This window comes from Dermacentor andersoni, chromosome 4 (assembly GCF_023375885.2).
Source record: "Dermacentor andersoni chromosome 4, qqDerAnde1_hic_scaffold, whole genome shotgun sequence".
In the NCBI taxonomy this organism is placed as follows: domain Eukaryota; kingdom Metazoa; phylum Arthropoda; class Arachnida; order Ixodida; family Ixodidae; genus Dermacentor; species Dermacentor andersoni.
In genome coordinates, this window is record NC_092817.1 from 146,281,845 (window position 1) to 146,295,951 (window position 14,107).

The following is a 14,107-nucleotide window of genomic DNA, read 5'->3' on the forward strand; positions in this document are numbered from 1 at the left end:
CATCTTACAAAGGCAAAAGTAACAAAAGGGACTTTTGACTAGGCGTGATTTAGGCCGGTATACTTTTATCTTGCGTGGTTGCCAAGTGTATATACACAATAAGAATACGGAAGCTCATGACGCCAAAAATGTATAACACACTCTGACATGGCAGAGAAAATTACGTAGGTGTAAATAACCACTTTAACTACTTTAAGCTAAATGATATGTTTCTTCTGTTTGTTTGTTAGACATATTCTAACAGAAGACCGAGAATAAACGCACGTGAAGCTTTACAGTGCTTAGACCATTTTTACGTATATCTAATTCTACTGATATCTGTAACACGACTTTCCAATGATCAGCGGCGCTAAATGTTTCTGTGTCCTGTAGACAAGTATACTCTATGTGCGTCTTACTAGTGTTCCACAACCATCTTGTTTTAAATAGGAGCCAGCGGTTAAAGCAATGCTTCTAACCTGTGTGAACTGCCCGACGCCACGTTCGGTGTTGTGATAAGAGCTTATCACGTCGTCTCCGACGTCCGTGTGCTCAGCCTTCCAAGCCTTCAGGTGTGGCAGGTCCAGATGATTTGAGAACGGCTCCGAGCTCGCCTCCCAGCCAACGTTCTGGCCCACTGTTGCAGGCCTGACTGCACGGCCACATACACCAAATCACGCGTTTATCGCTATTGGTTCTGCATGCGTACGCTCCCGGTTGTAGGTTCTACTCCCATTGATATTGGGAGTAAAATGTTCCATGAAGAATGGTGAATCAGTGATCACAAAATCAAGCATATCGCTTAAGGGATCGATGCTGCTCAGCGGCAGAAATGTGAACTCCTGTTTCTGTCATTGATATTCTTTGTTAGGCTACAAGAAGCCTGAATTCTGTGCTATGAATGGTCTCTATGTGATCGTTGGTCAGTTCACCTTCCAGATGACAATGTAAAGTGTATTCTGCCTTGATTTAACCGATGGCAAGGAAAACAATTGTGTAGGAAGACTCGCCTTAATTTACACGTGCGCTAGGGCTACTACAGTGCCTATAACTGTCCACACGTTATTATTTCGTTCACTTCATTTATTTATACCTTTAGCTCCCCAGCACTATTACGGGGATGAAAAGATGTATTTTAAATCACAAGGCACTTGCAGCACACAAACAGCAAGGCATGAACAACATGTACACAAGAAAAATAAATATACACAGCAAATACAAATCACTTTATACAAAAATAAAGAATAACAGGGATTACATTACAATGTACATCGTCCTGGAACACCACGTAATTCAGATTTTTCAAAAATGAGTTCACACATTTGTGTTTTATTACCGTAATCGTGTCATGGCAAGCACCTACGTCGCAGAGCCGATGACGCAAATATGACGTCCTGCACTTTCATGTCCTTCTCATTTATCGAAGCCCCCTTTACACACAAGCTTTCCCGTTACGCTGTCGTTTAACCTCGAATGTAAAGTGTTGTTGCTTTTATTTATTATTACAGAATAATTTACCACCATTCAGGATACCTAAGACGTTGTACGAAACTTGGCTGGAAGTAGGAAAATAGTGTCTCTACCCATCTGTCACTGCTGTGACTCTTCACTGCAGTTTACTAAGCCTCAACTCATTTTCAAAAAGAATAGCTACTTCGTCATTGCAAGATGCATTTACCGAAACGACTCATCATAACGCTTCAGCCCATTAATTACACTATAGGAAATAAGTGGTTTGCACGGCTTCTTACGCGCTGCGTTGTAAGTCTTTCGGCGTTTTCAGATCAACGCTGGCAACTCACGTGTTTTCTCTTCCTCTTCCAGCTCCTGCGAAACGCTGCATTGTTTGGCCTGCGCTTCAGCCAATTCAGCCAGGTCGTCGTCCCACCTCTGCGAAGACACGAACTTCCTCAGTCATATGACACAGGAGCACAACATCAGCGCAACTGAATTAGGTCTTTTAGTTCTTTTTTATTTTCTTCATTTTGGTCACGCCACTGAGCTGATAGAGTTAACTTCGATCCTGTTCCAGCAACGTCGGGGATCTGTCTGTGTTTGTACAAGCGCATAGAGGAGAGGAGAGATTTTACGTTAAAGCAGTACAAGAACACACAGTTCGTAGACTCAAATTTGTAGAACGGAGCAAATAATGAGGGTAACTTTAACAATAACGCGGCCGTTCCAAAGCGCGCGTCAAGCACAGCGCGGCTTCCTACGTGAAGCCGGCGACTGCACGGCACCGAAACCTGATGGGGTGGTCTCGTGGAGTAGCAGACACAAATGACGCTTACACAACACTAGCACCGTGCTGCCGAAAGCTATACCTAAGGAAAGCGAACCTTTCACTTTCTTGCTTTCTTTCGTCTCTCTTCCTTTCTTTCATTTTATCGCTTTCTTTTATTTGCAAGTCACGTGCGCACTTGGTTCTTTCGAAAACCGATTCACAGCTCTACAAACCATACGCGCAAACGCCCAGTGACGTCATCTCTTTTTTGTTGTTCATATTTCGCAAGCTGCCTTTAGGCTCAGAAGAAAAAAAAATACCCAAGTAAAATATTACGTAATGAAAAGAACTTTAGCATGGATCTCGTAGCGCTGCTATACAGCTTTTGAAGTACGAGTTAAACCGCCGCGGTTGCTTAGTGGCTTTGGCGCTGCGATGCAAAGCACGAGTTCGCGCAATGAGATCCCTGCCACGGCGGCCTTCATTTAGATGAAGACCGAATGCAAGAATACCCGTGTACTTAATTTAGGTTCATATTAAAGAGCCCCAGGTGGTTCAAATTTCCGAACTGGACCTGGGAAGCCAACTGGCGACCCTCGACCAGGCCCGGCGAGCCGCGATCGCCAGTGGAGCCCTGTCAGAGGGAACCCCCCAGGAATAAACCGCGCAACGGTTTCTGCAATAATAAAGTTTCTCCTCCTCCTCCTCCTCGTTCCGGAGTCCCCCTCTGCGGCGTGCCTCATAATCAGATCGTGCTTTTGGCACGTAAAACCCCGTAGTTTAAGAAACGAGTTATTACGAAAAAAAAGAAACTAAATTTAAGCTTTTACAGAATTATAATAACGAATTAGCTGATTGCTACTCGAAAATGGTTTGATAAGCTTAAGCCTCAACTGCAAACAACATGCTGTCGGCCGCACCCTTCTAAGGTATACCGCCTCCTTTAATGTTTGGTTGTAGTTAAGTGAACATTACGCAGCATACTGATAGCGGACTCGGCTCTTCTTTTCTTTTCTCTTTTTCCTTGTTTTCAATATAGGTGCACTTAATTCCATCCTTACGCATTCAAGAGTCAAACTAGTTGTTTTCAAAAATTTTTTCATGCGCCGAAATGGTCCAAATATAGACATTGACATATATATATAGGTGATGTCGCACTTATACCGGCACTGGAGTTTTTGTACGCAATTTAGAAGAGGGAGTTCGGCCTACATTTTCTGCAGTAATAATCAATCTCTTTTCTTTTTTTTTTTTCAGTCATAAATGACAACAAAGCTTTGGAAGGATGTGTGACTAGTGTAAACTGATGTAGTGCTTCTTTTTTTAGTCCCTTGAAAACGTTCCGGTCTAAGTGACGCGACAGAACTTTCACAAAATAAATACCAAAATCGGCCCTCGTTTTTCAAAGGAGTATTCACACGACGGACCAAACTCCGCGGACAAGCATGACGTGGCCGAACTACGGCAAAATGCGCCGCCATCTGTTATGTCCTTGAGGACGTTGCGATTTGGTGGCACTGAGCCACATAGTGCTTGTCCACGGATTTTTGTCCCGTCGTGTGGATTTGGGAGTTAAATAACGCCTGCATGCTGGCAAAGAGAGAAACAAAGTAACATACACATAAAAGCAAAACTCGTTACGTTGGATAGGAGTCGAAGAATTGAAAAAGAGAAAAAGAACGGCATATTTAGGGGAGTTCGTGTGCGCTGTGGAAGACACAGGTTGTCTTTAAGCGTCTTCAGTCCGCCGATTTCTAGGGGACAAAAAAGGAGCCATCAAATGACGCCAGAAGCAGAGTGAAGTTGTCCGGTTATGCTAAATCTTGGAATATGTTTTACGGTTGGCAACTGATGCGAAGGCATAGTCACTGCGTTGGTAGTGGAAGGAATTGATACGTAGCTGCACTGATCCATTATGACAGATTGGTAATTTACGACAGAAACAGTCATTAGGTGTACGTAGTTTTTTACATAACTTGAAAACTTGAATGGCAGCCAGCCACTGGCAATGCAGTCCGCCACTTTTAGCATAGAGAGGTGTAATCTTTGGCATCTGTACCATCTGACGAAATAATCGATTAGAATCCCTCCCTGGAGAGATAGCTGGGTGATCACCCATCTACCGAAAACGACGCTATTCCTACATTTTCTCATCGATTAGAGGGCGTAATACACCGTGCAAACAAACACGTATTTTTCTTTGCTTCCGAAGAAGACCTAAGCGATGCGGCAGCAAAGTGCGAGTGGATCAAAGCACTGTATAGGACGCTTACTTTAGCACACCAATTAAAAAAAAAGATTGCCTGTCGCAAATAGCGCAATGCTAACCGTTGATCTAGATTACTCCATGAGGCGCAGCGATTACTTCTACAAAAAATGCTTAACTGAAGAATTATCATGATATAGGTTAATTACTTTCCTAACCAATTCACTTACGGCACATATTCCAATCTACGAATTGTAGGCATATCGACTCGGCGCGAGTCGACATGCACTAGAGTATGCATTCAATATGCATTCGGAGTATGGCACGGGTTTCCAGATATGCGCCGTCAAAGTTGCGGTAAAAATGCACTGTTGTTCCACTTATGTTTCATGAAAACACTGTTTTATGCACTGAAGCACAAAGTCAACTGGAAGAAAAATACATTACGTCGGACACATTGAAGATTAATATTTAGAACTGGCAGTTATTTGATTATTCGTTCCAAGTGCACTCACTGGCTACAATTCGTAGGTTTAAATATGTGCCGCAAAGTAATTAATTAAAGAGGCAATTGACGCATTTGTGTTAATTGTTTATTAGGCATATTGATTTGTATTCAATACGGCATTTTTGATGGAAACATATGCAGATTCCACGCACTGTGGGAATCGATGTAAGCGAAGCTATTTGTGCGGGTTGCTTTGCTTCCCGATAATTAGCGGTTATGTTAACGGCGAATGTTTAATTTCTTCAACGTTTACAAGTCCAGCGCGAGAGCGGTGAGTTGATGTTAAACGCGACCATGTGTGCACCATTGCTATTTGGCTGCGTATTAAACAGAACACACAGGAAGAGGTGTTTGTTTGAAGCGTTGTTGTGCTCCATATTCAATAACCGCTGAAAGGGTCGAGCATATTCATTGCCTAACATGGTACATCACATCGTGGCAGAAGTATTAAACTTTAATTCAACTATAGGGCGTTACGTGCCAAAACCACAATCGATTATGAGGCACGCCATAGTGGCGGACTCCGGATTAATTCTGATACCATGGTGTTCTTTAACGTGTCCCAAAATCTAAGTGCATGTGCGTTTTCTAATTCAGCACCGTTGAAATGCGGCTACCGATGTCTGGATCAAATCTGCGACCTCGAGCAATGCCATAGACGCAAAGCTACCGCGGCAGGCACAGAAGTGTCGCCTGTACCCTGTGGTGCGGTCTAATTATTAGTGCGGCTCTGTTTCGGCACGCCCTGCTTAAGTTGGCCACTTGACATATTTGCATGGCGTTTATATTTCTGAAATAGCAGCAATGTACTGTACCCTACCTTGAACTTAAGTTTATCCAGTTTGCCCCCAGCGTATAGAGTTGTAGCGTTTCGCTGCCTTCTCACGTCACCTTATACCACAACAGCCTCCCCCCCCCCCCTCTTTGTATGGGAGCTGCCTCTTCCCCCCTCCATTCTACAGTTCTATCTACGTCCCCTCTGTTATAAACTCCTACGTTAGTTCAAAGGTAAGCGCTGCAGTTTTGCAATGCTTTTCAGCACGGTCATGGATAATTACACCTGCCAAGAGTCTAACGTGGCAACGCCCAGGGAGCTCGGGCATTGTGCGCATTCGACGCGGTCGGTCCAAACAAGTTTCTCGCGTCGCCTTTCCTTTCCGCCTTTCGCTCCTGTCAAATATACACACACGCCCCCCCCCCCCCCCCCCCCTCTATGCGGTGCGCCAGACAGCAGTAGCAGCAGCAGCAGTTGTAAAGTCGAAGGAAGAGGGACCGAAATCTTCGCTTTAAAACCCTGTAGAGGGGCAATGGGTGCCGCATGCATAAGCTTTCACAATCCCTTGTGCCACGTGCACAAACTTATCAATGCACTTAAACTTGGCTTAGCCAATGCATCTTCGGTTAGTAGCACGACGACCTACACCGTATTAAGTCAGAGAGGCAGGAGGAAAGAGCGCTCTTTCCTGTCACTTGCACGTAGAATAACCGCATGCAGAATAATCGCGCTGCTGATCAAAGACGCAACATCACCAGCATTCTTGTTCAGCCACACTGGCGCGCTGATCAACGCAATGTGTATCCGTAAACGGTACAAAGCAAAGCATACTCTTCCTCGCTCTCACCAGTGCGAGCATGTCGGCGGCAGGCTTGAGTCCCTCCAGGAGTCCCCTCGCCACCGTGCTACGGAGCTCGTTGTGCGCTCGGAGCACCTCGGCCTTCTCGTCGGCGCTGAGCCCGGTGCTGATGATGCGGCAGTTTGGGATGACCGGTGGTGACGCGACAGCCTGCTCGTCATCGGCTCCCCACAGGTGATTCCCGGTCACAAACGCGGCGACCACGGCGAAGGCCACTTGTAGCTTGGACACGTCGCTCAGCATTCTCACGGGTGACCTATGAATGTGTGGCGAGATTCTGCAAATATGCACCGCGCTGTCCGCCGATACGCTACACATGTTCGCGCGTGGGCCGAATGGGGTCGTCCACAAAAGGAGCAAGAGCGAAGAGCTGAGCCAGTGTAATCTCCAGAACGCCGCCTCGTGAACCAAATCGCCGAGGAAGAAGCTTGGCAGTAGTAATGTCCGAATCTGCTGTCCGTAGAGTATGTTCGAATCTGCTAAATCACCCTTCCCGTTGCATTTGCTAGTGGTTCGAATTCAAGTCGCTGCCCGTCAGATCCATCGACTGGTTTTGCAGTGCGGCGAGTGAAATATTGCGTTGCTGTATATATGACGTCAAGCCACAGGTAGATGCTGTCACGCATGCTGTGCAAGAGTAGCGCACCGGCACAACATTCCTTTCGAGCCGCTCATCGTGCGCCTAGTGGACCCTTTAACGGTGGATTGCACAAAGCAAGGTGATTGCACTGTAGAAAGTGTACAAGGTGTGATGACGTCACCGCTGCAAAACTTCTTTTTTTTTTACTTCAGGAAATGTTATAGCATTTGGAATAAGTCAAATGGCTGTTTAATCTAGAAGGCTCCAGAGCACACCCTGTGGTGTACACGAAATCAGACTGCTACGAAATGTTGCACGATATTCCGCTACAGCGAACATCCTGGGCATTGGCTTTGACGCCTTGTCTCGCATCAGTGAGCTCAAAACAGTCACCGAAACCGTGTTTCTCGTGTGTGGAAATTTGACGCAAGTGAACAGGATGCTTCGCCAACATCAGCATTTCTGATGAGCGCATATATTTGAGTGCCGACACATGCGCAAACGCCTGCATAACGCTGGGGCACGTGAGGAAATTCTACATCACACGACTCTTTGTAAGCTTTAAATGGCTAAGTCAGACTGTTCATTGATGCTTGACGTCTATCCGAAGTATTGCAAAAAAAGTAAACTGAGGCAAAACTTTTCAAGCTGTTCAAATGCAGCAGTGAAGCCTTCGCAGCGAAAATAAGAGTCCCCATGCTAAACTCAGCTCTTTGATCTCCATGCAGTCAGCGCTTTCATGAATACTTTTCTTGCAGGAGCAAATGCATAATTTCTCGCACAAGATATTATTGAAGTAGTTGTAACACTTATTGTAATTAATTACTGCAATTAGATATTACAGCGCATAAAGCAGCTGATTCACCGATCAACAGATCACTCACACGGTGAAGCAGAAAACATTAAACGAACAATGCATACAACGAGGAAATGAAGCCATTAGCTAAATTTATGCTCTACAATGTCTGTACTATTGCTACGCTGACCGTAGTGTCATAATATTGCAATGAATAGAATTATTTACTTGGCGTGGGGCCCTCAACATGAATCCTGACTACCCAGTTATTCTCAAACCTTTCTGTGGTGGAAACTAAGTCAGAACATAAAGATGTGCTCGGTAAGTAGCGCGAAGTGGAAAACCAGGAAGCACAGCTTTTTTATCAGAACAGATCATCTACGCGCGCTTTCTTCGTCACGTTCGCTCAATGGGGGCTAGTCGTGAAACCTCTTGTCATCTCAAACAGGGAGCATCTAGAATAGGACTAAAGCAGTGCACTTTAAATCATGCCTTGCCACATCTAAATTTAGTAACAGGCGTGACGCTCATTAACAGCCACCTTATATTCTGTAAACCTCCCAACATTGTCATTTAGGAAGTGTTTGTTATTTTATTGCGGTAGCATTTATATGGATACTCCTGGAGAATTTTCGCAGCGGACGCAACACGACGTTTGTCAGGCGCGTAAAGACTCATTTGCCTGCAAAAAAAAAGAGAAGACTCGCGAGTTTTGTATGATGCGACACAGCGGGTGTGTAGCTTTGGTCCCGTAAGATGCATTCCAGTGAGCTGCGTGGTGACATTCTTTTTATTGTTTACCCCACCTGGCCATACAGCTACTTCCCCTGCATGCGGTAACACCTTGTTCAAGCAATGCTAAAACAGTGCGATATACCTGTCTGTATATAAAAATCGCCGATACTGCCCAATAATTCGTAGGGCGGCAAGTACGACTCGAATGCTCATACCGCTGGTGTCGTGCTGTTGCCAGAACGCAGTCTTGCCTCACTCAGCAAGAATCGCGTGACGGCTCACTGGCAACATGGCATAATGTATTGTAAGTGGACCGTGCGCGCCACACCACGTACATGTTCAACATTGCAAGGCAGTTTGTGCAATCGACAGTACAGCAAGCGTACGGCATGAGACTTGCCGCAAACGCCGAGCCTGTCGCTCGAGCGTTACTTAGTACACGGAGTAGCTTTCGTCGACAAAAGTGCTTGCTGTCTCTCCTACAAACTACTCAAGTATTTCCTTAACCAACACTGCCGTCCAGAACACATGCAAAATTATTATTCAGGCCGAAGCCAGAAAATTGTCCCGGATCATGCAAGGAGTCCCGCACTCATTTCGCACCGACGTTGCTTCGCAAACCTGCCCTGCGATAATGGCGGCGCAGCTTGGACTGCAGCTGCGGCCAGGATACGCGCGTGCGCATAGCTGAATTGGAAAAAGATCCATTGAGGCACTATATTTTACCTTAGTTGCAAACATATTAAACCTCTCCAACGAGAGCTCCCTGGTCGCACCCATACTGCATTCCATTCGTATTGCATGTTGTTGCTGCCTACTTGTGGATGAGCTCTGTCCGTGCAGTGCGGATAAGGCTAGGGCACGTTCCAGCCACGCAGTGGAGAGACCGCGCTGCGTGTTCCGTGAAGCGAGGAGCGTGAAGCTATCGCGTGCTAAGAATACTTCGGTGAAGCTTCCATTCAGCCGGTTTCGCGGTGAGGACGATTACTGGCGCACAACGGACCACGGTGTAAGAATGTACGGGTGTGTCCGGGCAACGGACGCACCCTTTTAGATGCAAAGCTGTTAGCCTTTATTGTTGGTCGGCATTTCTCGTGTTCACGTCCGTCAGCAAAAATATGCGCCGATGCCAGAGGCGGTGCAGGGCCACTAGCAGTGGCTCACATCCCCACAAGGCAGAGGCTTCAAGCAGTCAGCAAAGTGAAGCGAACAGTGCGTACATTCTTTGGAATCACGCATAAGATGTGCAAAACAGCATACGCTACAATAAATAACAAGCAAAAGACAATTATTCGAACCACACAGTTGATGATAAGGCGCTCCAGACAACAACGAGAAGCAAGTCGCGCGCCTTTTATACGTTTTCCGGTAAAGATTACTGTTGCTCAAGCGGCCGCGCCAACAGGCAGCTTGCGACGTGGAGAGTGACGCACACTGCTCTTTGCATGCCGGCGCACGAAAAAGAGGCACTTCTAACGCGATAGCGTTAGGGACCCGTGTAGCAGAAAATCCGGTGTTGGCGGTGTTGTACATGAGCGAAAATTTCCGTACAAATTTCGGTATATGCATATGTCACGCCTTGCTATATGACATTCAGTATATGCGGGTTATATTGTCACCTCATTCTATCACTAAAGTTGTTTATACCTTGGCTTACATTCAATGACAAAGTTATTCCTATGAATTTTAAGAACGACCGCCCACAAACAATTGTGATGAAACAAAACACCGACATCGCATGCTTTTTACGTTAAATCTTCTGAGATCTAAATAAGAAAAGTGCAAAACAAGAACTTTGCACTACCTCTAAACAAGGTTGTGCACAACCTCTAGGATCGGCTCATGGAAGAGGCCGCGTTTCCACAAGAAAGTTCGCCTTCATGCATAAATTTCACTGCCAGCGTTTCCCAGTAATCACTATGGCTTCATAAACTGCATTTGCCGGGAAGCGTGAGAAGCAGTCAGCGATGTTTGAATGCTATAGCATTCCACTATTCAAGGGCCCCTGAAACGGTTCGGATAAATTTTGTAGACGCGTAGGATACAGCTAGAGTTAATCATTCGCACCACAATTTGTGTGAAATGTCTCATATTAAGAGAGCTACGGACGATTACAAGTTACCCTCCTCCATAGTCATGCATTTTCTCCTCAACTCATTCACCGAGTGATCAGGGCTATGCTCCGTCTTCACTCTCTGCGTCATGATGGCACGTCGTGTCGTCGACTTCCGGTTCTCTGGGAGCAAGCGCGCGAAACCTCTCCAAACTCTCCGCAAGCTGCTTGGCAGTGGACCCCAAGTGACAGCTATCAAAGCAGCGTGCGTTGCGAGCATTCTGTCACAGCGCCGAACGTGTCTGGTATTCCGGTAACCTCAGGCTAGCTGGGCGTTTCGATGGAACGGTGGAGGCATAAACTCAAGCTGATGAAGGAACCTTAGCCTAGACGTACGTGAGCTGCCTGATCGGTCTCCACGGTCCAGCCACCCGTTGGCGCAGAGCTTAACCAGCCAAACAAAGCGCTAATATTGCTCTAACCGAGTGTAAAACATTTTCAACTGTGGTGTATGGAATGGGGCAGTGTGTCATCTGTACGGAAAAACAATGGGAGAACAGGGGACACTTCTGCGATGGCGCCACCAGTAGGGCGCTGCGATCGACCGACGTGCCTAGCACGCGAAATTTGAACATGTTGTGCAAAACTTACTGCATTCACAAACTAAAACGCTCTCAGAACACAACTGAAATTGTTACAATTTGCAAAAAAAAAAAAATAATACGAACTGTTAAGGTACATCAATAACGCCGTCTATGCTTGCATGTTTCCGAACATAAATCATGCAGTGTTCCTGATCGTCTAGTTAGTCAATGGCTCAGCGATTCGGTTGCAGAAGACAAACAAACACTCGTCTGCTCGTTCGGTTCAGTAAGTACGCATATGTTTTTAGAATTTCGAAAGACACGAGGATGACAAGCCTGGAAAGGGCACCTGCACTCTGCCTGGTTGGTTGCACGGGATTCCTTTTATTTCGTATCAACCAAAAAAGCCATCGCCAGGTTTCACTGAAGAAAAAAAAGTACTGCTCTGTGACGAATGCAGCCGCTAACATTTAGATAATTCACTCCGTAAAAGGGTGCCGAAGGGCAAGAATACAGCCAATGTTCTCAACGTGCCCGATCTGAAGCAGCCCACAGTTGTGATCGTTATGCAGGAACCTTAATGCACACACACACACACACACACACGTACACACACACATACACACGCAGACGCACACACACACACGCACGCACACACACACACACGCACACACGCACGCACACACGCACACACACACGCACGCACACACGCACACACACACGCACGCACACACGCACACACACACGCACGCACACACGCACACATGCGCACACGCACACACACATGCACACATGCACACACACATGCACACACACATGCACACACACATGCACACATGCACACACACATGCACACACACATGCACACACGCACACACACATGCACACATGCAAACGCACACACACGGACACACACACGCATACGCACACACACGCACGCGCGCACACACACACACACACACACACACACGCGCGCGCGCAACGTACATTTGCGAACCCAGCGCTTGCCGTGCACATAAAGGATGTGCGAACGCGGCAGGAAAAACCAGCAAGCAATCGGCGAGCTCCAAACGTACATGCATGACCTCGGCGTCACCCACAACTGTCAATCCTGGAGGCCCTGTGTTGCACCATTATTTTTCCTCTTGCCAGCAATGAATCCAGGCTATAGCGACAGATGGCGCTGCAGTAGTCCGACGTGCTCCAGCAGTCCCGGCCGTCATCGCAAAAAGAGGCACGTTTTCGCCGCCAGACGACACACTACCCTATCCAGTACACCATATATTTTTCAACATTTACAAAAACAACGTGTTAACGTTTACACTCATGCGAAAAATGTACAGCCGCAGCAAAGAAGAATACGTTTTGTTACTGCTACTGTGTGTGGTTGAGCTCTGTGCCACCAGGTGGCCGCACCCTGTAGACCATTCACATTTGCACTTCTGCTCATCGCGTGAAACGACACGCAAGGGCACACGGCCAGGCCCTGTCTCCTTGAGCTTGGGTTTAGCTTAATACCGGACTCGCGAAACGCTATTGCGTTAGTAATCTTCCGGTGTAAAGTGACGGCCGCAAACGCGGAAATCCTGGCGCGATTGGATAGCGGCAGCCCTATGCGCTGCAGCCAGTCCGCTCGTCTGCTGCCTTGCCGAAGGACATGATGTCGCAGCTTGACATATGGCCAGTCGCTACGTTTGCAGTCCACAACGCAACAAAGTCGAATCATAGTGCTCGTGAAAAGACTAAGACCGACTCCGACCGCGGAGCTCTCATCAAAAAGGAGCACGTTGTCACACAAGCAGACGAAGCTTGCTGTGTGCCGGAAGTGCTTAAGTGTAGTGAGAAATTGTGCTTCTGCATTCTCTTTCTGTTACTTTCTTTCTATAGCAAAAAATTAACTAACATTCCAACTATTACGAACATCATTTGTTCACCATAAAGGTGGCAAAATTATTGATGACGCGCCCTGGGCAGCCAATCGGATAGCTCGCCCTAATGACGTGATTGGCTGATTCACGTCATAGGGGTATGGGCGACTGAAAATTCCGCCGAGCAGTGTGCTGCGATCGGCAGCGACTTACATTTTTTAAAACCTTATAAGAAATTACGCGCTTTACGCGGAGCACTTAGATTCGTCAAATAATGATCAGAAGGACCTACTCTAACGACTCAGTACGTCTGTAGAAAATCGTCAGAATCGTTTCAGGGTCCCTTCAAGGGCGAAGCCTAAACGTCCCCCAAATTTTTTTACAGCCATTTGTACCCCCAATTGCATTGAGGCACAGAACGCACATGATGTGTCATGATATGATGGGAAGTATGATCAAAATGGCGAAAATTCTGCACGAAACACGCATCGCTGATATTTCTTTTTCTTATGATTTTTGACAGCATTCTTAATGACTGAGGACAGCTAACACAAGGGAACTGTGCAAAAACACGTGAGACGGTAACAAATGAATGCAACGACTCCGGTGCTATCAAACTCTTCCCTGCTTTGTTTTTACTGTTAACAATGAAACGGCTCTTGCTCATCCGGGCTGCTGACCAGTCGCCGGCATCTACGACCACAGCGCCCCATGTCGACCTAGCAGAGGGATCCCGCAAGGTGACAGTTCCGGCAAGGGAAATGCTCCGCGCTGTTCGCACCTCCCGGTTCTAGCCACCCTATAGCCCAGAGCATCAGTCAGCAGTGCTGTTTTTCTTTTCTCCTCTGATGAGCTTGTGCAGAGGATGAGAAAAGATGGACTAGTCTTTACATACACACAGCCTTCGCGAATAGAGGCGCCGTCAAAGAAGACGACGCAT

The 14,107-nt window shown here is 46.7% G+C and overlaps 1 protein-coding gene across 4 annotated transcripts in view; it reads right to left on the reverse strand.

The window, feature by feature from the left end:
- Positions 1–14,107, reverse strand: part of LOC126537873 (scoloptoxin SSD976-like) — a 72,302-nt gene that overhangs the window by 13,693 nt on the left and 44,502 nt on the right. For 3 of the 4 annotated variants that reach the window (XM_072287935.1, XM_072287934.1, XM_055074503.2), the window contains 3 exons: positions 6,540–6,807; positions 1,782–1,869; positions 459–631 (listed from right to left, as the gene is read on the reverse strand). In XM_072287935.1, the coding sequence (XP_072144036.1) occupies positions 459–631; positions 1,782–1,869; positions 6,540–6,807 (529 nt within the window). Of the gene's footprint in view, positions 1–458; positions 632–1,781; positions 1,870–6,539; positions 7,613–14,107 lie in introns of those variants that run through there. The other variant, XM_050184971.3, reaches the window with a different exon arrangement.